Source organism: Ranitomeya imitator, chromosome 2 (genome assembly GCF_032444005.1).
Source record: "Ranitomeya imitator isolate aRanImi1 chromosome 2, aRanImi1.pri, whole genome shotgun sequence".
Taxonomy (NCBI): Eukaryota; Metazoa; Chordata; class Amphibia; order Anura; family Dendrobatidae; genus Ranitomeya; species Ranitomeya imitator.
Window position 1 is genome coordinate 803328093 of NC_091283.1, and position 26365 is coordinate 803354457.

Below are 26365 nucleotides of genomic sequence, written 5' to 3' on the forward strand. Positions count from 1 at the left end.
AAATGTCAAAATCCACAATAGACTACCTCAAATGGTGCAAAGTGAAGGTTTTACAATAACCCTCACAGTCCCCTGACCTGAACATCATTGAAAATTTGTGGCTAGATGTCAAAATAGCAGTACATGTAAGATAACCCAAGAATATCACAGAACTGGAAGAATTTTCCAAGGAAGAATAGATGAAAATCCCTCAAACAAGAATTGAAAGACACTTGGCTGGCTACAAGAAGAATAAGCGGGAGCTACTAGGTACTAACCATGCAAGGTGCCCAAACTTCTGCATCGGCCCATTTTCCTTTTTGTAAGTTTTAAAATGGAAAAAAAAAATGACAATCAATATATATATATATATATATATATATATATATATATATATATATATATATATATATATATATATATATATATATATATATATATATATATATATATACCTAAACTACAAAGGAAATGTGTCATCTTTAATTTTAACCCTTTTAGAGAGCATTGTATCTTCAACTTGTTAAATTGTTCACAATAAAAGTTATTTTGAGAAGGGGTGCTCAAACTTTTACATGTCACTGTATATTGACTGAAATCAGTGCATGAGAACAGAAACTTGTGCTTTCGAGCCGGGCTATTATAAATGGATATGCTTTATTAGGTCTAAGTGCAAAATGGCAGCCGGGCCTTATTTATGTCAGTTCAATTAACCCTAGATTTGCCAAGGCAGGTCAACCAGTGTAGACTGTACATGTAAAAAAAGATAAAAATAAATAACCAATCCATTGCAATATTACAACGAATGATGTTGATGACCAACACAAGCCGGATAATCTCAACAGTACAATATGTGATTCAATGCATGAATGGCGATGACCTATTGTAAGACCTTAGTGACTGCAGGTAACATATCAAATAAAAATACACAACACAATTTTATTAAAAGGAGTGGGGAGTGTATAAGGGACAAGCCCTACGCTGGTCAGGTTGGTTATAACAGTGGGATTTCTTCAGCTGGTGCAGAAATCAATGTGTGCCAGGAGCTCCCGGTGCTGGCTGGTGGGGTACACCATGCGACATCTGGGGCACTCTAGGAAGCTTTCATCCAAGAGACCTTTATGTTTGGGTGACGGCTGCTTGTCTCGCAGGGTCAGCTTGTCATTGAAGTCAGAAGGAAAGGTGCAGGATGAGTCCACAAAATAGATGTCCCTTTTCTGTCGGTTAGAGATCACACATTATAGCAACGCATGTAAGACATTTGCTTATTGCTACCGTTTGGACTGTGAAGGCTCATTCAGATGTCCATGTACATCGGTCCGAGATCAGAAAGCAATGCACGGACTGGACACGGCGCCCCAACCTGAGCGAGACAGCCACATAGAAATACATGAAGCTGTCACGTCTGAGTCAGGAGACCTGCGGCCACTCCGTGCATTAGCAGACCAATCTTGGACCAATCGGCATGGATGTCTGAATGAGTCCTTAGAAAGACATTTTACAGCTATAAATCTCCACCCACTGGGTCGGCAGAAAAACATTGACAGAGAACCTATAAAGGAGTTACCATATTTTTCAGACTATAAGATGCATTTTTAATAATAAAACAATCTTGTTAAAAAGTGTGTGCGCCTTAGAGTCCGGAGGCAGCTTCCAGTGATGGAGGCGATCCATTTGTTGGCAAACAAGTCCATTTCTGGCAATCCCCACAACTGAACTACAGTTGAAACCAGAAATTTACATACACTATATAAAAAGACATCTGCATGTTTTTCCCAATATCTGACAAGAAATTAGAATAAACCTTTCCTCTTTTAGGTCAATTAGGATTACCATAATTATTACTTGCCAAATGCCAGAATAATGAGAGTATGTTTTAAGGAATTTTTATTACTTTCTGCAAAGTCAAAAGTTTGCATACATGTCATTAGTATTTGGTACCATTGCCCATAAACTGAATGCCTTGGGCCAAACGTTTGGGATATCCTTCCACAAGGTTCTCAGAATAGTTGGTCGGAATTTGGGCCCATTCCTCCTGACAAAACTGGTGTAACTGATCCAGGTTTGTAGATCGCCTTGCTCTCACCTGGCTTTTCAGCTTTGCCCATATATTTTCAATAGGATTGAGATCACGGCTTTGTGATGGCAGCTCCAAAACATTGACTTTGCTGTCCTTAAAGGGCCACTGTCACCCCCCTCCAGCCGTTATAAACTAAAAGAGCCACCTTGTGCAGCAGTAATGCTGCATTCTAACAAGGTGGCTCTTTTAGTTTTTGTTTCTGTTATTCCCACAATAAATTTCTTTATAATTCTGCTGAAATACCGGTCTTTGTCCATGGAGGCGGGTCTGAAGCCTCCTCTTAGAAGCGCCCAACTGCCGTCAGTCATCTCTTGTGTAGATTTTCGCCGCCCCCTCAGCAATGTTATTGTGTGAATTCCGGTGCCTGCGCTCTGCTCTTCTGCCTTGCGCAGGCGCATTTGCCGTCCTAGCGCTGGTGCCGGGTTCCGTTCTGCGCCTGTGCGGGCAGTGCGGCCACCCTGTTACTGAATCCCCGCCCCGCACTGTGTTATGCATTATGCACAGTGCGGGGCTGGGATTCCTGGGCATGCGCACTGCACTTCTCAGACGCTCCACAGGTCCCCCGCCTTTCAGCGTTGCCGGAATATACAGGTATCCTTGCCGGCGTTTGGAACAGCCGCACAGAACAACGCTGGAAGGCGGGGGACCTGTGGAGCGTCTGACAAGCGCAGTGCGCATGCCCAGGAATCCCAGCCCCGCACTGTGCATACTGCATAACAGTGCGGGGCGGGGATTCAGTAACAGGCTGGCCGCACTGACCGCACAGGCGCAGAAAGGAACCCGGCACCAGCGCTCGGACGGATAATGCTCTATGCGCCTGCGCAAGGCAGAAGAGCAGAGCACAGGCGCCGGAATTCACACAATAACAGCGCTGAGGGGGCGGCAAAAATCTACACAAGAGATGACTGACGGCAGTTGGGCGCTTCTAAAAGGAGGCTTCAGACCCGCCTCCATGGACAAAGATAGGTATTTCAGCAGAATTATAAATACATTTATTGGGGCAATAACAGAAACAAAAACTAAAAGAGCCACCTTGTTAGAATGCAGCATTACTGCTGCACAAGGTGGCTCTTTTAGTTTATAACGGCTGGAGGGGGGTGACAGTGGCCCTTTAAGCCACTTTGCTTCTTCCTGGCAGAGTGGCCTTTCAGCCCTTGTAGATATTGACACAATCTGACCAGCTTCCACCATCATCTTCACAAGGTCTTTTGCCTTTTGTCCTTGGGCTGATATCCACATGTCGAAACAAAGCACGTTCATCTCTGGGACACAGAACCCATCTCCTTCCTGAGCGGTATGATGGCTGGACAATCCCATCTTATTTGTACTTGGGTATAAATGTTTGTACAAATGAACGAGGCACCTTCAGGTATCTTGAAATTATACCCAAGTATGAGCCAGACTTATGCAAGTCTACATTTCTCTTCCTGATATCTTGGCCAATTTCTTTAGACTTTCCCATGATGCTACTCAAGGAAGCAGTGTATTTCAGGTGTGCATTAAAATACATCCACAGGTGTCTCTCTAAGTCAGAAGTCACTATCAGAAACTTCCAAACACATGACATTATATGGGCAGTCCAAAATTGTTTAAAGGGAACCTGTCACCCCGAAAATCCCGGGTGAGGTAAGCCCACCAGCATCAGGGGCTTGTCTACAGCATTCTGTAATGCTGTAGATAAGCCCCCGATGTAACCTGAAAAGGGAGAAAAAGACGTTATATTATACTCACCCAGGGGCGGTCCCGCTGCTGGTCAGGTCGGATGGGCGTCTCCGGTCCGCTGCGGCGCCTCCTATCTTCTTTCCATGACGTCCTCTTCTGATCTTCAGCCACGGCTCCGGCACAGGCGTACTTTGCTCTGCCCTGTTGAGGGCAGACAAAGTACTGCAGTGCGCAGGCGCCGGGCCTCTGACCTTTCCGGCGCCTGCGCACTGCAGTACTATCCTCTGCCCTCAAGAGGGCAGAGCAAAGTACGCCTGCGCCGGAGCCGTGGCTGAAGATCAGAAGAGGACGTCATGGAAAGAAGATAGGAGGCGCCGCAGTGGACCGGAGACGCCCATCCGACCTGACCAGCAGCGGGACCGCCCCTGGGTGAGTATAATATAACGTTTTTTTCTCCCTTTTCAGGTTACATCGGGGGCTTATCTACAGCATTACAGAATGCTGTAGATAAGCCCCTGATGACGGTGGGCTTACCTCACCCGCGATTTTCGGGGTGACAGGTTCCCTTTAAAAGGCATAGTAATCTTAGTGTATGTAAACTTCTGACTTTGCAGTAAGTAAAAAAAATGCCTTAAAACATGCTCTCTCATTATTCTGGCATTTGGCAAATAATTATGGTAATCCTAATTGACCTAAAATGGGAAAGGTTTATTCTGATTTCATGTCTGATATTGAGAAAAACATGCATATGTGTATTTTTATATAGTGTATGTGAACTTCCGAATTCAACTGTATCTGCTGAAACACCTGGGAGTTTAGGGTCCATTCCCCTTGTTTCAGTCTGTTGCGGCTTAGGAAGTCTGGCTTGGTGATCTCGGTCGCCTTTATGTGCAGTGCTTTTAGTGACAGAAGGTGTTGCTCTGCTAGCTGGAAGAGCTTGTTTGCTTTCTCCATTAGGGTGTTGGGCATTGTTTGCCCCTGGTGGGTGAGCGTTGAGATCTCATCTCCCGAGATCTTGGTGCCAAGATCTCCATCTGCACTGCCCCTGGCAGCCATTTTCCCGGAGTCCATCGCACTGTAAGCCAAGTAAGTGCGGGGGCTCTGGGCTTTCCCAAAATGTAGGCAGAGCCCCCGCAACACCAAACACCTGCAGTGGTGTGTGCCTCCTCCAGATTGAGATCTCAGCAATGAGATCTCATCCAGAGATCTCAAATCTAAGCATGCACCACCCCCGGCGGCCATTTTCCCGGAGGCCACCGCATCACAACAATGGATGTGCGGGGGCCTCCGGGCTTTCACAAAATGCTGGCGGAGCCCACCACACGACCGCCGAACCTGCTGCACCAGCCAGGGAAGGGAGTGTGATTGTCGGACCGGGACCCCCGCAGAATCGCCCAACTCCTGCGGACGACACAGTATTTTTAAGTATATTCCGACTAAGACGAACCCCCATTTTGTTGGGAAAATGTTGGGAAAAAAGTGTGTCTTAGGCTATGTGCACACGTTCAGGATTTCTCACAGAAAATTCCTGAGAAAAACCGGACATTTTCTGCAAAAAATCCGCAAGAAAACCACATGCGTTTTTGCCGGACACTTACCAATGCATTTTGTAGTGGGAAAGACCGCAAACCCAACCCCCCCTGCAAAATTAATGAACATGCTGCGGTTTTTACCACGATGCGTTTTTTTTTCGCGGAAAAAAAAAACATCATGTGCACAAAACATGCGGAATTCATTCTAAATGATGGGATGCTTATTGCATGTGTTTTTTTTGCGGTTTTATAGCGTTATAACGTGTGCACACAGCCTTATAGTCCCAAAAAAACGGTATATTCTAAAAAGGTTGTCTAGGCTAATGATCTGATATTCTGTGGGATAGTTCATCAATTTCAGGTCGGCAAGGGTCGATAACTGCACCTCCGCTCATATTTAAGAGACTAGAAGAGAAAAAAAAGTGACAAAACACACCAAAAATGGCAAGTTTGTCGACTTTTTAATACATTACTAAAATCTTTTTAAAAAATATCTGTCCTTGGTGTTTGCTAAAAGCCATAAAAAATGCTGCAAAACTCTGCATGTGAATCCAGTCTCGACAAGATCTACGTACTCCTAGCATATACAGTAGTGTTCAAAATAATAGAAGAGTGTTCAAAAAACAGTCAGTTAATCAAATAATCTTTATACTGGTTATTTCCAGAATTGGCAATATTGCACGTCGCTTTCTAATTCAAATCATGGAGAAACGTAGATAATTTTAACTACTTTACAGAAAAACAACAAAAAATTAACATTGGGCCGTTCAAAAAAAATAGCAGTGTCTGCATTTATCTTAATAAACTTACAATATGTGCTATTTTTTTTGAGGATTTAGCATTCACCTGAATCACTAACCTAATATTTAGCTGTTACCCACAGTTTTTTAGAACTGCTTCACATCTGTGTTGCATAGAGTCAACACTTCTGTCACCTGTGAACTGTTATTCCAGCTCAGGATGCTTTGACGAGCAGCACGGTGGCTCAGTGGTTAGCACTGCATTCTTGCAGTGCTGGAGTCCTGGGTTCAAATCCCACCAAGGACAAAATCTGCAAGGAGTTTGTATGTTCTCTCTGTGTTTGTGTGGGTTTCCTCTGGGTTCTCCGGTTTCCACCCACACTCCAAAGACATACTGATAGGGAATCTAGATTGTGAGCCCCATCGGGGACAGATGCGATAATGTCTGTAAAGCGCTGTGGAATTAATAGCACTATAACTGAGTAAAATAAATAAACAAAAAAAATAAGGTTACATCCCACAACAAGAAACGGCATTTTTGATCTCACCCCACAACTGATCTATCAGATTCAGGTGCGGGGATTGGGCTGGACACTCCATAAAATCAATTTTGTTGGACTGGAACCAAGATAAGATTTTGCTCATTTACTGGTGTGTTTAGGATCGTTGTCTTGTTGAACCCCCATTTCAAGGGCATATCCTCTTCAGTGTAAGGCAACATGACCACTTCAAGTGTTTTAATATTTGCAAACTGGTCCATGATCCCTGGTATGTGGTAAATCGGTCCGGCACCATAGTAAGAGAAACATATCATGATGCTTCACCACCATGCGTCACTGTATTCAGAGTGGACTGTGGCCTGAATGCAGAGTTTGGGGGTCGTCTGATGAACTGCGGCCTTTGAACCCAAAAAAGAGGGATTTTTGGTACTCACCGTAAAATCTCTTTCTTGGAGCCTTCATTGGAGGACACAGGTAACCATGGGTGTATGCTGCTGTCGCTAGGAGGCTGACACTATGCAAAAAAAGGAAAATAGCTCCTCCTCTGCAGTATACACTGACCGACAGGCAGGAAGTACCTCAGTTAGTGTTAAAGCAGTAGGAGAAGCAACCAAAACTCAACATATGTACCAATCCAACAACGGAGGCACATAGACCAAATAATGGTACAACACATGTACCAATCCAACATGAAGACACATAGATCAAATAATGGTACCACATATGTGCCAATGCAACAACAAAGGCACATTAATGGTACAAACAGTTAGGGAGGGTGCTGTGTCCCCAATGAAGGCTCCAAGAAAGAGATTTTACAGTGAGTACCAAAAATCCCTCTTTCTTTATCGCTTCATTGGGGGACACATAACCATGGGACATCCCAAAGCAGTCCCTAGGGTGGGACACAGGAAGATTCAAGGAATAAATGGGCTCAGGTCGGTCGGTGCAAAACCGCCACCTGCAGCACCTTCCTTCCCAGGCCTGCATCAGACGAGTCATGGTATGAACCCTGTAAAGACTAACAAAAGAGGGCAAAAATGAACAGGTTGTGGCCTTACCGTCTGGAAAGCCAAATCCTGGTGACAAACAGCCTAGGAGGCCCCTACCGCAGGGCGGAGTGAGCCTTCAGCCCCAGAGGAGCCTGCACAGTCGGAAGAGGCTGTTTGTCCTGGAAGCGGACTGCCTCACGGCAATAGAGAAACTAGAAACTAGGAGCCCTTTAAGGCAACCTTCAGAGATGATGAGCAGGGAATCAGATTGACGAAAGGGAGCAGTCCTTGAAAGGTAGACTCGGAGAGCTGTGACGGAATCCAGCTTGTAGAGGGACTCCTCCAGGGGATGGACTGGAGAGACACAGAAGGAAGAACAACGACTTTGTTAATGAGAAAGGAAAAGACCACCTCGGGAATAAAGGAATGGCCAGGCCTGAGAGCCACCTTGTCCTGATATAGGATCAAGAGCGGGGAACGGCAGGACAATTCCGCTAACTTGGAAACTCTCCTGATGGACATAATTGAACAAAGAGAAATGTCATGTGTTGAATGGGCTAAAACAGGGGTGCGCTGCGGCGCGCCTAAGACAAGATTAAAATCCCATGGATTTATCGGAAGACAATAAGGAGGAGCCAGGTGGGCGACTCCTTGAAGAAAACCAAGAATTAAAGGAAAACGGACATAGGGACCAGACCCTTGTCCGTACTCCATTAAAAGAAGGCCTTTCAGTATTTGTAGTAGATACGCAAGGATGCCGGTTTCCCGGTCCCAACCATGGTCTGAATGACCAGCCGGGGAAAAACCAGCCTCCCCCAGGACTATGGCCTCAACGGCCATGCGGTTAAAGACAGAGACTATGAACTCTGGTGGAAGAGGGAACCTTGAGAGAGAGGATCTGGACAGCCTGGAAGCTTCCAAGGAGCGTCTATGAACATATTCACCGGGCATTTCTTGGCCAATCCGAAGATAACAGGAATATAGGGATCCCTTCTTCCTTTATGCTTTTCACAATTCTCGGGCCGTGGGGAGAGACGGAAAAGGAGAGAGCAGATGGAATTGTGACTACGATATTACTAGAGCATCGCAACAGGTGGCTAGCAGGTCCCGGAATCTGGCTACGAACCAAGGAACTTTGTGGTTTATCCAAGACGCCACGAGGACAACGTCCGGAGAGCCCCATTTCAGCATATATGGATGAAGACGGAGGGGCTGAGCCATTGGCTGCCCGAAGCGAGACCCAGATGGCTAATAAAATCGATTGCCCGGTTTCCTACCCTCGGAATGTGCATGGCTGATATGGCGGAAACATTACGCTCTGCCTCTCGCAGAATCCTTGTTAACTCTGACTTCACTTGTTTGATGCGAGTACCGCCTTAACGGTTTATGTAAACCTCGGCTGTGGTATTGCCTCTTGGGCGTTCCAGTAGCTCTGCACTGTGTGACGAAGAAAAAACGGCTCCGCAAAAGAAGAGACTGGCGTTGTTGGTGAAAACCTGCCACTAGAGAGGAAAGAGGAACTTCCTTTATAGAAATGATGTCGACGGCGTCACCAGATGAAACACTGCCTCACTAAGAGGAAGAAGCATAGGATTGTCTGTGGAGACGACCAGAGAGCCTGCAGAAGGGGGCGGGCATGGAACTGGGCAAAAGGAACGGTTTTCGAGGCGACAATCCATTTCCCCTAGAACTCCTATGCAGGACCATAGGAGAAGAGAAGCTGATCGCTTTAGAGTACAGAAACCCTTGGCAGAGGGATGAAAAACCTTCTCCATTGGAAGGAAGAGACGGGCTTGGGTCATGTTGAACCCATACCTAGAAACACCAAGTACTGAGCAAAGGTGAGGGAGGACTTTTCTCTGTTTATAATCTAGCTGAGATGGACCCGGATATGTAGAGTTAGGCTACGTTCACACTAGCGTTGTGCGCCGCAACGCACAACGCACGCAAAAACGCGGCAAAACGCACGCAAAAACGATGCGTTTTGCGACGCATGCGTCGTTTTTTGCCGAAAATCGGACGCAAGAAAAATGCAACTTGTTGCATTTTCTTGGTCAGACGCTTGCGGCAAAAAAGACGCATGCGTCGCACAACGCAACAAACAAAAACGCATGCGTCCCCCATGTTAAATATAGGGGCGCATGACGCGTGCGTTGCCCGACGCTAACCCGACGCACACTAGCATAACGCTAGTGTGAACGTAGCCTAAACTGAAGACTCTGGTTGCAGTCTCAGCGGGACGGCTCATTGATAAGAAGATTGTTTAAGTAGGGAAATATGAAAAATCCCTTGGATAGAAGAATGACCCTGACCGCTGCCATGACGTAAATAGTCTGGGAGCAGTGGCTAGGATGAAGGGGAGGGCCGTGAACTGATAAGGACCCTCCTGGATCGCACATCATAGGAGCCTCTGAAGCTAAACACAAACAAGAATGTGAGGAAAATTCTCCCAAGTCCATGAAAGTGATTACCGAACTTAGTTACATCGTCCTGAAAAGACAGGACCGAACGTGACCGGTAAACCGCTCAAGGACTAAAAACGGAGGAGCGTTCCGCCTTTCTTCGTGACTAAGAAAGAATAGTATAGAACCCGGAGAACAGTACGTTCCTGAGGACGGGTACGATCACTTCTGTGAATGGCAGGTAAAGACTGCCTGAAGAACTGCTGGGGCCTGCGACGTATGTCTTGACGGGAGAAAAAACAAAAGGAAACTTCTTCCTGGGGGAGAAGAACGGTCGATATTGTAGCCGGAAGTCGCTATCTCTCTCGAGGTTGAAGCAACCTTTTCCTATTAAAAGGACATTAGGTTTGGACCGGAAAAGCGAGGTGTTTTTCCCCGCCAGTGGCATCCGAAACTATTGATCCAGCTTGGATCCAAAAGATCTAGAGACTTGGAAGGCAAAACCAGTGAGGCCAGAGAATGCGACGTATGGCAACGATGCTGCCGGTAGTCATGACGGAACAACCAGCCGCATCAAAAGGGGAGCGGACACGAGATATTTACTGGCATGGGCAATCTGATCAGCCGGACGAGCGGCCGCTAGAATACCTTGACCAAGTATTCTTGCCCCGACAGACATGGAATTTGACACCCAGGTGTAGGCAAATGTGGGACAGCGAGAGAAAGAGTCGCCAGCTGCCTCCAAGGCTGACTTAACCAAGGATTCAATCTGTCTGTAGAATCCTTAAGGGATGCACTGATCAGTAGAGACAAGGCTGTCTAGGAAGACAGGTGAGAAGCAGGCGGATCCAACTTAGGGATTATGCCCATTTATCAAGAAGGCCTGGTCTAAAGGGGTAGAGGATGTGTAGCTTCCTCCTACCTTGGAGGCGCTTTTCAGAGTGTCCCCAGTGTTTAGACATAGTCATGACAAGTTCCCTGAAGAGAGAAAATTATGGGAAAAACATTTTTACCCATTTGAAAGTAACAGAGTGCTCGTGAGCAGGAGCCTCATCTTCCCGTAGGTTCAGAAATTTGGTATTTTGCCAAGATGAGGTTATTGAGCATATCTTGCATCTTTCAGGTCTGGTCCGTATCAGACTCAGACTGGGAATCCATATCCGACCCAAAAACAGCCTCCGAGGAGGGGCATGGGATGAGGAATGCATCCAGGATAAAGTAGAGGGACCAGCCGGTTCTTTTGCTTTGTACGCGATCTGTCCCTGTGAAGGTCACGGTCAGGTGCGTGCGAATCACCGTGAGAGATGTTCGGAGCACTGGTGGCAGAAGACAAACGTGAAGGACGCTCCAGGACCTGGACCAGGGATTGTGAGAGTTTGGTCAGATCTGAGAACGACTGTGACCTGGCAACAGCACACTCCGGAAGGAGGGGAGTGCTCTCATCCCAGGTGTTAGAGGGCCTATGTGCCCTTTGGAAGGTGATGGTGGCTGCACGATTCTTCATACGGTTTTTTCCAACCTTCACTCAACCTGAGATACACTATGTCCCCCCCCCCCCCCGGGTCGTGTACCGGGAGAGAGGAACAGAGAAAAAACACTCTCATTAGGCCAGGAGACGGGGCCTCAGCGTACGGCGTGCCCTAATGAGCAGAAAGTCCCGTAACAGGGCGTAGCTAAGCGGAATGCGACCGCGGTTACACAGAGTCCGGGGAAAAGGCCCCGACGCCAGGGGCTAAATTCTAAATTAACGGGTACATATAATTATGCGAAGCCTCCACACCGACAATGACAGGACCAGAAATTGGCATTAAAGGTCCTAGTCCGGTATGAAAATTGGCCACATCTGACAGTGTCAGGAAGTGGGGGCCCCAAAGCTGGGGACTAAAATAGCAAAGGACATGGAATTATGTGCAGTCTCGGCACCCGCAGTGGCAGGGCCGGTAAACGAAGGTCCTAGTCTGCGTCTGTTGGGAGTAGCGGCCCTTCCATTGACTGTGCCGCCAGAGGAGTGCAGCGGGTTGGGGGGAGGAGGCCCCTTGATAGGGAGAAAAGCGCGCGATAAATATGCGCGCTTAATGCGGAGGGCGTTAACCAGGGCCGGCGTCAGCACCCGGCGCACCTGGGCAAATGCCGGGGCCCTAGAGAGAGAGGGGGGCCCACTCACGCTGTCATAGATACAGCTGGGAGAGCAGAGCAGGAGAACATGCTCTCTCCGCCCACAAAGTCACTGCTGGCTGCGTTCTCTTAACCCCTATGTGCCAGCTCTGACACAAACTTCTTCTCACTCAGTCAGTGCAGCCAGGCAGGCACACATAGGGGTTAAGAGAAGGCAGCCAGTGTGACATTGTTTGTGGGCGGAGAGAGCACGTTCTCTGCTCTGATCTCCGCCCCTGGCTGGCTGCAGTGCTGCTGAACTTATGAGGCAGATTCGGAGGAGCTGCTACCAGTGACTGAGTGAGTGCTATGGTATCCAGCAGTGGTTGCAGTTGGTCTTATGGCTCAGTCTGCTGCTGTCTGTCTCCGCTGCCTAAAAATGTGGGTGATGTCTGGAGGAAAAGCTGGTGGGGTGCAGCCTGCAACCTGCAGCCACCCAGCTCTCCCAGAATACATGCATACTGCACCAAACCTGCACCAGTGGGGTAGGAAGAAGCTTAACCCCTTCCCATCTGTATGAAGGTTATTGCTGAACCTTAACGATAACAATCCGACCTGCATAAATGGGGTTAACCAGATGCCAGGAGGAAGGGGAGCTGCTGCCATGGATAAAACTGAGCTGTGGGCTGTACGTTGGGGCCCCGTGGCCCCAGGCTGGTGACTGGAGGGACTCTGCCCAGTGCTGGCATGTGGGTGATTTCTGCTCCGGAGTCTCAGCTTATCTCCTCCAGGTCACACTGTGCAGTCACAGCAACATTGGTTGTGGCTGTCCAGGTCCCAGCAGCTGCCACTGCTCCCACCAAGGACATGGCATCACTTAACCCTTCCCCTGCAGCCACCGGCAACAAATCCACATTATTCCTTGATTAAATCAGGTTCCAACCCAATAGAGGAGCAGACATTTCCTGCTGCCATTAGGGTCCGGGAGGGGGTGACATTGGCTGCCCTGCTACTCTGTAGTGGGGGGTGACAAGTGTAACATGGGGTAACGATGAAGGAGAAATGCACAGGATAATAGTGAGCGCGACAGAGGGCAGTGTATGGTATGGAGCAGTCAGGGGGTGGGCTGCAGGATCCCCCCATACTGTACATGACTGCTCGGGACAGGGAGGCGTTTAATGAGCTTCTAATGACGGGGCACTAATTGGGTCATTAGGGTTTGTGGAAAGGATTCAGCATCAGGTCCCTCATTAATGCCCGAGCCGCCTGTTACTTTGTAGCACAGATCTGTTAGGGCCGCAAAACCAAACAACGTTGTTTATGTAGAAAAGTCTTTGTTTCATAGAAAAACTCAAAACAGAAAAGATTTTCTGATACAACAACGCACAGCACCTCTCCTGTATATATACACTGCACAGCACCTTTCCTCCTGTATATGTACACTGCACAGCACCTTTCCTCCTGTATATGTACACTGCACAGCACCTTTCCTCCTGTATATATACACTGCACAGCACCTCTCCCCCTGTATATATACACTGCACAGCACCTCTCCCTCTGTATATATACACTGCACAGTACCGCTCCTCCTGTATATATACACTGCACAGTACCGCTCCTCCTGTATATATACACTGCACAGTACCGCTCCTCCTGTATATATACACTGCACAGTACCGCTCCTCCTGTATATATACACTGCACAGCACCTCTCCCCCTGTATATATACACTGCACAGCACCTTTCCTCCTGTATATATACACTGCACAGCACCTCTCCTGTATATATACACTGCACCTTTCCTCCTGTCCTATATGTACACTGCCCAGCACCTTTCCTCCTGTATGTATACACTACACAGCACCTCTCCTGTATATATACACTGCACAGTACCACTCCTCCTGTCCTGTATATATACACTGCAGAATTTACAATAGCAGTCACTCATGTAAGAAGTGAAATCTGGCAATGTACTATACATTTCTTTGCCGTATCTGTGCATCATAAATCGGGGTATGTGTTAAAGGGGGGGCCCACTGAGACTCTTTCGCCCGGGGCCCTCGAAAACCTGGAGCCGGCCCTGGCGTTAACGAAGCACTAGCTGAGGAAAAGATGGCCGTTGTTGTTCAGTGACGTCATGTTCTGTGCAGTGTTCCGCGGGTAAACGGTGAGGCAGGCGGGTAGCTGCCAGGGACAGAGAAAAGAACAATTTTACTTTCATCAGTCCACAAAATCTTTCTCCATTTCTCTTTGGGCCAGTTGATGTGTTCTTTGGCAAATTGTATAAGCTTCAGCACATGTCTTTTTTAACAGTGGGACTTTGCAGCGACTTCTTGCTAAGAGATTAGCGTCACACAGGCATCTTCTAACCGTCACAGTCCTCACAGGTAACGCGAGACTGTCTGTGATCACCCTGGAGCTGATCACTGGCTGAGCCTTTGCCACTCTTCCATCCATTAGAATGGTAGCCTTCAGTTTTCTTCCACGTCTCTCTGGTTTGGTTTTCCATTTTAAAGCATTGGAGATCATTTTAGCTGAACAGCCAATCATTGTCTGCACTTCTTTATAAGTTTTATACTCTCTAATCAACTTTTTAATCAAAGTACGCTGTTCTTCTTAATGTCTCAAACAACCCATAATTCTCAAGCTTTTCAAGGAGAAATGCGTACAATATGTCCTGGCTTCACACCGGTTTCTTCCCAGAATGATTGACCTCACTAATTGATCTTCACACTGCTATTATTTTGAACACTTCCCCCCTTTCAATTAATTCTAACACACAGACTCAGAATCCTGCAGATCATGAATGCAGAGTCTGGGGGTTTTCTTACAAACTACTGCACCAACTGGTAAATTGTGTGACACGTGGTAATGGAATTTATACCACAAACAGTGAATATTGGTCATATGGGACTGCTATTATTTTGAACACTACTGTAAGTATTGGACTTACCGCCGGCTCCAGCTTCGTGATCTGCTCCTGGGTTTTCCTCAGTTCTTTTAGTACTTTATTCAGCTGCTGTTGTACATTTTGTTGGTCGATCTTCCCATTTTCTAAATCAGAAGTACACCGCTGAATCTGAGAACACAAGGAGGCAAGGTTCACATTTGGACTATACAAGGATTTTAATTTATATCCATACAGGCTGGACTGGGAACGCAGCTACAAGGGTCAGGCCTGAGAGGTGTTTTATCAGCAAGAGATAATCTGCATATCCCCCACCACCAATTAGCTGCTTTCTGCCTATGCACACGGAAATCTGCCAGTGGTGTGGGCGGAGTTACACAAAGAATTGTTAGATTTACAGCAGATAAAACAGAGATTTTATCAAATCGCACCAAGTAGCCTAGAAAGTGACATTGCTGGAATCAGGGTCTCTGTTCCTACATTATGCCGCTTTCAGATTACATAGCAACAACCTGGTGCTAGATTCCCTTTAACGACATACTATGTACATCATCTCCCCGCCTTTGATGTGAGCTCGCATGCCAATTGTGGTGCATTATAGACGCCTCTCCATTACCAAGCCGTGGACCTGATGTCACAGGACAATACAAAGGTGACAACAACCCCACTTGCCACTGGGGAGGCTAAGGGCTGCTATTTTTTGGCTGGGGGAGTCATATCCATGGCCCCTTACCATTCTGATAATACCAACCCCCGGATGGCTGCTTTAGCTTGGCTGGTTTAAAAAAAAAAAAAAAAAGGGGTGATCCCCCACGCCCTTTTTTCTTTTAATAACTTATTTAAATAATTAAAAAATACGACATGGGGGCCCCTCTATTCTTCATATCCAGCCATGCTGAAGCTGAGGTTTGCAGCCCACAGCTGTCAATTTTGCCTGGCTGGTTATCATAAATACAGGGGCGCCACACGTCATTTAAAAAAAATATATATATATATTTTTTTAGTGCAGACGGTGGCTGACGAATACTCCCATCAGCTGCCACATGATCTCGCTGTTAACAGTTGAATTCAACTCTCAACCTTGTCCCCTGCTGGCGCTGATGGCAGCACGAGCAGGGAACAGTGATGCAAGCCGTCTTCACTTCAGCACCTGGTGCCGGGGAACAGCGCGAACAGTACCACTGATTCCCAGGCGCAGGTACGTGTCACAGTGATGCAATTTGTGTGTCATCAGTGTGCGGAACATTTTGCAGCCCGTGCTGCTACCGGAAACACAGTCGTATGAAAGAGCCTTTAGTGAACTCTGTCATTTACCGAACTTTGACCGACTTTTGCTAATTTTTAGGAAAAAATCTTGGGAATCCAAACACGAATCCGAATGGTCAACGTTCATGGCGAAATTGAGATTAGCGACTGTTAATCGCTCATCTCTAACAAGCACTTTACAATTTTACCCACTAAGGAACAAGAGACAACCCAACCCATTTAATATTTACTAAAACAAGTTAGGAGAGTGGACGGAAGAAAAAAAAAAAAAAAAAAACTTTAGTGGCTGATACAACAGTATAACAGATGCCTAAAACGACTACTGCAAAGTTCTTGAGCCTCGGCAATCGTATTGCCCAATTTTCTACATATGCATTCCGCCATCAGATTTTAACACCCAAAAAAGAAAATTTGTACCTGATTAGAAAGATCCCAGGTTTTCTTTTTTTCCGCTTCATACTTCTCACGATACAAATCAAGTTCGTCCTTTATCCTTTGCATTTTTTCCTTAAACCGTCTCCGCTCTTCCTCCCGCTGTCCCTTCTCGCTTTCTTGCAGGGATTTTAAGGCGGCGGATACATTTTCAAGCTCTTTGTTCTTCTCCTCGTGCTGCATTCTCACCGCAGAAAGCTCAGAATTGAGCTGGGCCGTTATCTGTCGTTCTCCTTCAAGATCCTTTTTAGCAGTGAGCAGAAGCCGGTCGTAGTATTTCTGCTTATCTTCTTGTGCTGAAATTAAAAAAAAAAAGATTACATAAATTACAAAGAGGCATAAGCTTGTCTTCATGATTACTAGGTTAAAGGGGATCTGACTGTTCTCAATCCAAGTCTGAAAATCTTTTTACTCCCTATGAACCAACATCTTTTCTTAGAGGAACGGCACAATGCAGAGTTAGGCTACGTTCACACTAGCGTTGTGCGCCGCTGCGTCGGCGACGCAACGCACGCAAATACGCGGCAAAACGCACGCAAAAACGCTGTGTTTTGCGACGCATGCGTCGGTTTTTGCCGAAAATCGGACGCAAGAAAAATGCAACTTGTTGCGTTTTCTTGGTCCAACGCTTGCGGCAAAAAAGACGCATGCGTCGCACAACGCAACAACAAAAAACGCATGCGTCCCCATGTTAAGTATAGGGGCGCATGACGCATGCGTCGCCGGCGCAAACCCGACGCACATTAGCTTAACGCTAATGTGAACGTAGCCTTATCTGTTATTCCACCTGTAACTGTACAAATCAGACAGACGAGTGCTGGCAACGCAAGTAGGCACTTTATGGTCTCAGGAGAAAGGTTGATGCCCCGTTAGACATGAAGTCAGTGGACATGTCAGCGGACGCAGTTTTTGTTCTATTTCTTTGACATGTGAAAAGTTTACAAAGGGAAACCTATCACCAGAAAAAAAGCCATTAACCTGCCCGGCATCAAATGCTGCGGGGAGAAAATTAACTTAATTCCCCCTGCAGTGCTCCGTCTTCATTCCCTGGGGGGGGGGGCGGTGCCGGCGCCAATGTAGAGAGTATGTCAGTCAGGGTTACAGCCGCCGCTCTGTATACTCATAGTGGTGACTGAACCCGTACCGGCGCGACCTGCGTGACTGAAACCCGAACGCTGCCGGAGGATTAAAATGCATTTTCTCCCTGCAGGATTCAACTAAGTGTGCGGCGCGCCAGGCAGGTTAATAACATTATTACCCTGCAGATTAACCCCATATGAGCAGGTTAATACCATATTTTTTCTGGTGACAGGTTCCCTTTATGGACGATTAAACACATATTCCCCTTGCTTTGCACAAATACTAACAAAGCAAAAAACAAACTGTCTTTCCCATCTGAGACATGCATCACTATTCCATATGTTTTTGATAGGCACCCTCCCCCCACTCAATTTTATACGTCAGGAGACCCCAAAATATAGGCGAGATTAACGACCCCAACTAAAATACAGGAATATGTCCCCTAGATGGTATACGCAGGACACGGAGAGAAGAAAATCAAACATGCATCCTCCTACCTTGCGAGTTGCTCTCTTTGGCTTGCTGAGTTTGCTTGGCATTTGCCACTTGCTGCTCCAGATCAACCATGCGTGCCATTAACCCTTGTACATACGCCTCTCGCTGCTGGTCGTATACCAACCACTGCCGGTTCTTTTCTAGAGCCTACAAAAAAAAAAGACAAAAAAAAAAGCCAAATATTAATACGTTATTCTTACACTAAAGACACTGTTTCTAGAGCAATAATCTAATCTAAATAGTACCAAGTAGTGGCCATATATGATACACAGGACGTCCACCAAGACCCCCAGACTTTGCTGCAGAATTAAAGGTTTATTTCTATTATTACTAAATCGTCAGGTTTAACTTTGTTTTTTATTACATTTTGTTGTTTTTAAGAAATTATATTTATATATTTTAAACCCATTTAAAAATCAAGGTTTAAAAGAAAAAAATATAAATATATATGTATTTTATTTTTTTAAAACCTAAAGCTGGTTTCACATTTGCGTTTTTTGCCGCTGCGTTTTAGCGCAAAAAAAGCATGCATTTTTTTTCTATACTTAACATTAAAAAAGCATGTGGGTTTTTTTTGCATGCGTTTTGCCGCCGCATGCGTCGTTTCTATGCTTGCGTTTTGTTGCGGAAATGCAACCTGTAGTAATTTCTAGCGCCGTTTTTTTTGCGGCAAAAAAACGCATTGCTGTTTATGTAAACGCATGTGTTTCAATAGAAAAACACAAGAATACACACTGATAAGCCACCCCCCAACCCTAACCCTAGGGATCCTAACCCTAGGGATCCTAACCCTAGGGATCCTAACCCTAGGGTTAGGATCCCTAGTAACCCTAGGGATCCTAACCCTAACCCTAGGGATCCTAACCCTAACGGTTAGGATCCTAACCCTAACCCTAGGGATCCTAACCGTTAGGATCCTAACCCTAAGGGTTAGGATCCCTAGGGTTAGGATCCCTAGGGTTAGGGTCCCTATGGTTACTAGGGATCCTAACCCTAACCCTAGCTATTTCTGTTTATAGTGGATTTTCTAGTTGATTTTGATGATTAAAAGCTGTCACACACTTCTCATCATGCATTTCAAAAACGCAAACGCAGGAAAAAACGCATGTAAACGCGTCAAAACGCCGCTTTTTTTTTTTACCACATGCAAAAACGCATGCGTCTAAAAAACGCAGCGTTTTAACGCGTTTACATGCGTTTTTGCACCACATGCGTTTGCGTTAAAAACGCTGCGTTTTTTAACGCAAATGTGAAACTAGCCTAACATGGTCATTTTTTTTTTTACCCATAATGTAGTTTTTAGCTGCAACTTTGATATCCACATGAGCCCCAGTTAAAATGGCATTCTGCCAGGTCAAAACTGTTTGCTCAGACCCCCCGCGAACGTACGATCTCTAGGAGCATTAGCCGTGCCAATGCTTCTCTGCACTATATGGTTCTCCTTGAGGGCTATATAGTGTACAAACAATAAAATACAAGTGGCAGTAAACCTGGGCCAAGCGTTCGAAGCTTCTAAATAGGAAGCTTGTGTGCTTCGTGCACAAATCTCAGTCCTAATAGAGTATAAAGTTTCCTTTCCACCATGCCAGTGTCAGTGGCCTAAAGGGCCGTTCACAGGGGGCAATAATGGACAAAACGATATCATGTACCTAGTCATCCCCAACAATTGCTCAGTGTAAACCTGTCCAGCAGTCCAACCGCATATAATGATTTGCTCGTCTCATTTTGATATGACACACAAAAAATAAAATGATAATTTCTCGGCAGCACTACCCATCGTATAAACAGGGGATGTGCTGCACAGGAAAGGAATTGCTCAAGTAAAAAAAAAAAAAAAAAAAGCTGAAGATGGCTAACATGTAAATGATAGCAAACAAGGGCCGAACGATCTTCTATATTGGTGATTGGTGCTTGTTACGGAGAATTTACCGGATCAGTGTAACGGTGCCTGCAGCGATCACTGCACTCACAGAGCACAGCGTCCGAGCTGCGCTATTATCCAGCCATTAGCGGGGGAAGGACTGAGCCGGCAACAGCTGGACGGCTTATCACAAGTCTTTATATGACTGGCAATATGAACTAACAAGACAGCGATACGTCGTCTATGATAATCCAGCTCTATAATGAGATCACATGAGGAATAGTAATAGCCCATTACTGGCACTTGTCCATGACGCTCAGTGCTTATACACAGCATCTGTTGTGTGTATGCAGAAATGTGAGCGCAGAGCGGACAGGACGCAGCTAATGGACGCATTACAACGGCACAATTACATTGTGCAAATAGGATTATGCAATGGGGAAAATGAGAGATTGCTGGGCAGGTGGCTCATTCACATGATGGCATTACACAAGGTATTGGAGGGACGGTACGGGACTGCACCCCGAGCATCCACGGAAAGAGAAAACACCGCTCTGTACACTAATTCATGTACTACACAGAAAAAAATGTATTTGTAGAAAAGCTTTTAAAAGGAAATCTGTCAACAGGTTTTTGCTATATGTAATCGGAAATCAGCATGATGTAGTGGCCCAGAGCCTGATTCCAGCGATGTGTCCATTACTGGGCTCCTTGGTGCAGTTTTGCTACAATCTGTTTTCTCTGTAGAAGTAGCAGTGCTCAGAATGCTGAGCCCTATATAACCCCGCCCACAACACTGATTGGCAGCTTGCGGACAATGCACCGTGTACACAGGAGGCAGCCAATCAGTGGTGGGGGTGGGGTTTACCAAAACATATCCAAGATAGTTATATAATCAATATGGTCTGAAGAGTTCAGACTCTCAGCTCCTAATTGGAGTAAGGATTTAGGAATTACAACTCTTTAATGTGTAGCTGTCTCTTTTTAAAAAGGGACCAAAACTAATTGGACAATTACCTCAAAAGCCCTTTAGAGGGCTGCATGGGCTATTTTCTCTTTAATCTATCAATTAAGTATGTAAAAGTTCTGGAGCCGATTCCAGGTGTGGCATTTGTATCCCGCTGCTGTGAACCCACAACATGCGGTAAAAAGAGCTCTCAATAGAAAAGAAACAGACCATAATTAGGCTATATAAAAAATAATAATAAAAAACAAGACAGAAAGCAGAAATGTTAAGAGTGGCCAAATCAATAGGATACGTTCAACTGCATCTCAGTTGTTTCTTTTTAAATAAAAAAAAAAAAAAATAGTGACACGCAGAGCACGAATCACAAAGATTCTGTCACAGGTCCAGAAATTAAATATTTGGTCAAGCTGTATATACAAAGAAATTTGACTGGTTTATGGTCATGCACACAAGATACTATAGATTGTTTTCCTCATTCAAAGTGTCTGCTGTAAAGCAATTCTTAGCAGCTGCTGTTAGGGCCCGCCCCCGCGGCATGGCGTGAGGCCCGCCCCGCAGCATGGCGTGAGGCCCGCCCCCGCGGCATGGCATGAGGCCCGCCCCCGCGGCATGGCGTGAGGCCCGCCCCCACGGCATGGCGTGAGGCCCGCCCCCACGGCATGGCGTGAGGCCCGCCCCCGCGGCATGGCGTGAGGCCCGCCCCCACACTAACGGCACGGCAGACAAATTCCATCGAACCCTTATGAATTTAATAGATTGTTGTTTGCTCGTCACCAATACTCACATCTTTTAATTGGGCCTCCAGGATGTGGACACGGTTAATATCTTCAGTCTTGGGTGGATGCTGAAAAAAATATAATATAAGTGAAAATATAGAAAAAGTTCTCAGCCATCATATATATTGGGTGCTAAAGCAAAACAGGAGAGGGAGTCTATGCCAGGAGGCGATGACAGTCATAGACCACATAGCAAAGCTGAAGGTAATATTACTTATTAAGACTTATCTAGAGAAAAAAAAAAAAAAGAAAAAAAAATACAATGCTTGGTCTGGGGGAAAATGTGTGTAAATGGGTTAGTAACTGGCTTAGTGATAGAAAGCAGAGGGTGGTTATAAATGGTATAGTCTCTAACTGGGTCGCTGTGACCAGTGGGGTACCGCAGGGGTCGGTATTGGGACCTGTTCTCTTCAACATATTCATTAATGATCTAGTAGAAGGTTTACACAGTAAAATATCGATATTTGCAGATGATACAAAACTATGTAAAGCAGTTAATACAAGAGAAGATAGTATTCTGCTACAGATGGATCTGGATAAGTTGGAAACTTGGGCTGAAAGGTGGCAGATGAGGTTTAACAATGATAAATGTAAGGTTATACACATGGGAAGAGGGAATCAATATCACCATTACACACTGAATGGGAAACCACTGGGTAAATCTGACAGGGAGAAGGACTTGGGGATCCTAGTTAATGATAAACTTACCTGGAGCAGCCAGTGCCAGGCAGCAGCTGCCAAGGCAAACAGGATCATGGGGTGCATTAAAAGAGGTCTGGATACACATGATGAGAGCATTATACTGCCTCTGTACAAATCCCTAGTTAGACCGCACATGGAGTACTGTGTCCAGTTTTGGGCACCGGTGCTCAGGAAGGATATAATGGAACTAGAGAGAGTACAAAGGAGGGCAACAAAATTAATAAAGGGGATGGGAGAACTACAATACCCAGAAAGATTAGCGAAATTAGGATTATTTAGTCTAGAAAAAAGACGACTGAGGGGCGATCTAATAACCATGTATAAGTATATAAGGGGACAATACAAATATCTCGCTGAGGATCTGTTTATACCAAGGAAGGTGACGGGCACAAGGGGGCATTCTTTGCGTCTGGAGGAGAGAAGGTTTTTCCACCAACATAGAAGAGGATTCTTTACTGTTAGGGCAGTGAGAATCTGGAATTGCTTGCCTGAGGAGGTGGTGATGGCGAACTCAGTCGAGGGGTTCAAGAGAGGCCTGGATGTCTTCCTGGAGCAGAACAATATTGTATCATACAATTATTAGGTTCTGTAGAAGGACGTAGATCTGGGGATTTATTATGATGGAATATAGGCTGAACTGGATGGACAAATGTCTTTTTTCGGCCTTACTAACTATGTTACTATGTTACTATGTATGTTTCTCACATATAGATAAGGATAGGATCCTCATCTCTTGGTCACGGTGGAGAGTGATTACAAGGAGGATCCCTTCCTCTGATGAACATGTCCTATTGATGACAGTCCACTGATGTGAACGGGCGCTATGCCTAATTTCCCCTGTGGTGGCGCTGCAGGAATACTGAAGTATTAGTGCCAGATTTCTCTGCAGTTTACAGCAGAGGGTCTGAGGAAGTGGAAACTTTGTGACCTTACTAATAAATCGGGGCTGGCTAATGAGAAAAAAAAAATTATATATTTTTCCTCCTGTGGTAATTTCTGGCGCACACATACAGCCAGCAGTCACTGTGCCCATCATTACATATTCGCTGGGGCCCAGAGGTCAAAGATGGTGAAATGTCGCCATCTGGTGGAATCATTTGTTCTTTGCGCCAGACATATGCTGCACGGCGCACACAGGTTTCTACTGTGCAGATGTAATTCAGAAGAGTTCAATGCTCCATGGAAATAATACTATACATATACATTCACAACCGAACAACTCAATGGCTTGTCACAAACAAAAATATAGTTCTATTAATAAAAAAAAAACCAGCACTATGTCCGAGCTAGAACTTTTTTTGACATTGATGTCGCTGTAATGAAGGCTTATTGCGTTTGCTGGACCAGTTGCAATTCTTTCAGTGGCGCTAATTGAGGTACATACAACATTTTATTAATCCTTTGTAGGGGAGGGCAGATAAATACAAAAAAAATCTATATCTATCTTTAAACCTGCCGCTGTTCTCTGGGACCCCCTATTTACTTACTCTAGGATTCAGTATAAATATGGTGAGAAATATGGGGGATCATTTTACATTGCAGTCATTTTGTACAATAAGATCATATTTTATGTGGATAAGAATATTTTGCATTTGAAACCCATCCCTTATGTCATTTTCGGTCAGTGCAGCTAAATGCAGGTCTGTTTTTCACAGGATAAGAAGAAAAACATTTTATAGATAGGTGGTGGGACTTTGATCATATAATTAGTTAATGGTGAAGTAGAGACCAAAATTCACTAGACTCGAATTAGCGTCTGACGCCCAAGGCCGGTAGCAGCAGTAGAAAACATCAAATTCTCTATTTCATCTGTATTAATGCCTTATGCAGTTTATCCTGTGGCTGGCGTGCAGGTACACCTTCAATTGTGGTTGCGCATGCTCAGCAACACGCATGCCCGGTAATAATGTGCCTGCGCGGGATTGCAGGGGCCGTGTTAGACCACTTTATCTGCAGATCTGGGGAGGCAGACGGGACAGGAGTGCGCAGAAGCGGCCTGCAATCCACTCTCTCCTACAAAATGTTGGCATATAAATATTATCTGGCCTAATTACTAATGAGAGTTTCCGCAACATATTATTCAGTGTATTGGCTTCTGTGGAACAAATAACTACAGAAGAATCAATTAGGGATGATTGGGTAAATATGTTACAATTGTGTTTGGAAATCCATTACAATTTTCCAATATGGTTTCCTCAGCAGGCTACAGTCACACATCTGGGTGAAATGTCCATGTGCGGTCTTAGTTATTTCTTTGACAGCACAAGATCCTTTAGTTTCATGGACTTATACAAACATCAGTGAAAACCAAAGGATCCGAGCGTGAGATCTGTGAGATTTGGAATACTGTAGGTGGCGTTTCGATCCTCGATTGGAAATCAGGCTCGGCCAAACACGTCCTTGAGGACCGGTGAAACACAGATGCAAACCGCAGTGTTTTTGAATCACACAGATCTGTGCCTTAATGATAAAATTGAGTATAATCACAATAAATAATAATAATAATAATAATAATAATAAAAACCTCCTAGGGGTCTGGTTAATGGCTTGGGAACAAACATCTCTTCACTGAAGGAAAAAAAACCCTGATAATTAATCTAGCCATAGACTGTCCACCGGCTTTACAACAGTCACCTGAGAAGCAAGAACAGAACTGCAGCCAAATGACAGTCGCCCGCACATCTGACCACGTCTATGTCTCTACAGAAATAAAAGTCTAAGTCTTGCAGTAGTAATTAGTGATGAGCGAACATGCCGAATGACTTTGGTGTGCTCGAATAATACGTTCGAGACCCCGCACGTCTGGCGGCTGTTAGGCTGCCGTCACATTATCAGTATTTGGTCAGTATTTTACATCAGTATTTGTAAGCCAAAACCAGGAGTGGGAGATAAATGCAGAAGTGGTGCATATGTTTCTATTATACTTTTCCTCTATGTTCCACTCCTGGTTTTGGCTTACAAATACTGATGTAAAATACTGACCAAATACTGCTAGTGTGACGGCAGCCTTAGACAATCTCTGCATGTGTTACCGCTGTCGAACATCCGCGAGACATGCAGCCACGGAGACTCAAACTAATTTTTCACGCACGCTGACGACACTTGGTTAGCACCTTATCCGAGCACATTCGCTCATCACTAGTGGTTATACTTCAGGACAGGTACAACTAGGTTAGTATCACAGGACAGGGTCGGGAATACCTGGACATCCGCAGACGGGCCGTCTTTCCAGTGAACCTTACAAGGTGGGAGCAGTTTCCGGATCCCTGTGGAGATTTCTTCTAGGCGCTCGGCTTCCTTCTCTACCAGGAGGACCTGTCCATTATTACTATCATGAAGGGCTTCACTGAAATTCTCTATTACTTCACCTTGTCTGGCCCTATCATTACTGTCTTTTACGTTTTGGGTTTCCAGGTCGAGAATTTTCTGCACCCAAAGAATAAAATTTTGCGCCCATTACTCACAATGCAAATAATACTAACAGAATAATCATGAACATAGCAAGACTCCAACTTCACAAAGAACAATTTTATCAAAACCAGATATCTGCATATACAAGGCATCCTGTCACATGTAGACAGTGTTAAACACTAAACAAGGAAAATGAAAAAATAATCCCTTAATTTTATGTTCTTTGGTCTATTTTGCTTCATATTACAAGTAAAGCAGACAAATATGGTAGATAAAATAAATATATATATTTATTTCAAAGCTTCTCACTAAGGGACCGAATTGACAGCATGTTGGTGCATTAAATAATAAGCTCTTTTCACTTGAATGAAGTGCTGCTTCCAATTTCAGGACATACACACAAACATATATATATATATATATATATATATATATATATATATATATATATATATATATACACACACAGTAGATAGATGGTGGCACGAT

General features: G+C 45.2%; 1 protein-coding gene across 2 annotated transcripts in view; it reads right to left on the bottom strand.

Moving 5' to 3' along the window:
* Window positions 1–448: 448 nt before the first annotated feature.
* Window positions 449–26365, bottom strand: part of CEP55 (centrosomal protein 55) — a 33170-nt gene continuing 7253 nt past the window's right edge. The window contains exons 3-8 of one of the 2 annotated variants that reach the window (XM_069753771.1): window positions 25667–25891; window positions 21772–21831; window positions 18162–18306; window positions 16570–16880; window positions 14932–15057; window positions 449–1196 (exon numbers count right to left, since the gene is read on the bottom strand). In XM_069753771.1, the coding sequence (XP_069609872.1) occupies window positions 993–1196; window positions 14932–15057; window positions 16570–16880; window positions 18162–18306; window positions 21772–21831; window positions 25667–25891 (1071 nt within the window). In that variant the 3' untranslated portion in view covers window positions 449–992. The remainder of the gene's footprint in view (window positions 1197–14931; window positions 15058–16569; window positions 16881–18161; window positions 18307–21771; window positions 21832–25666; window positions 25892–26365) is intronic. The other variant, XM_069753772.1, reaches the window with a different exon arrangement.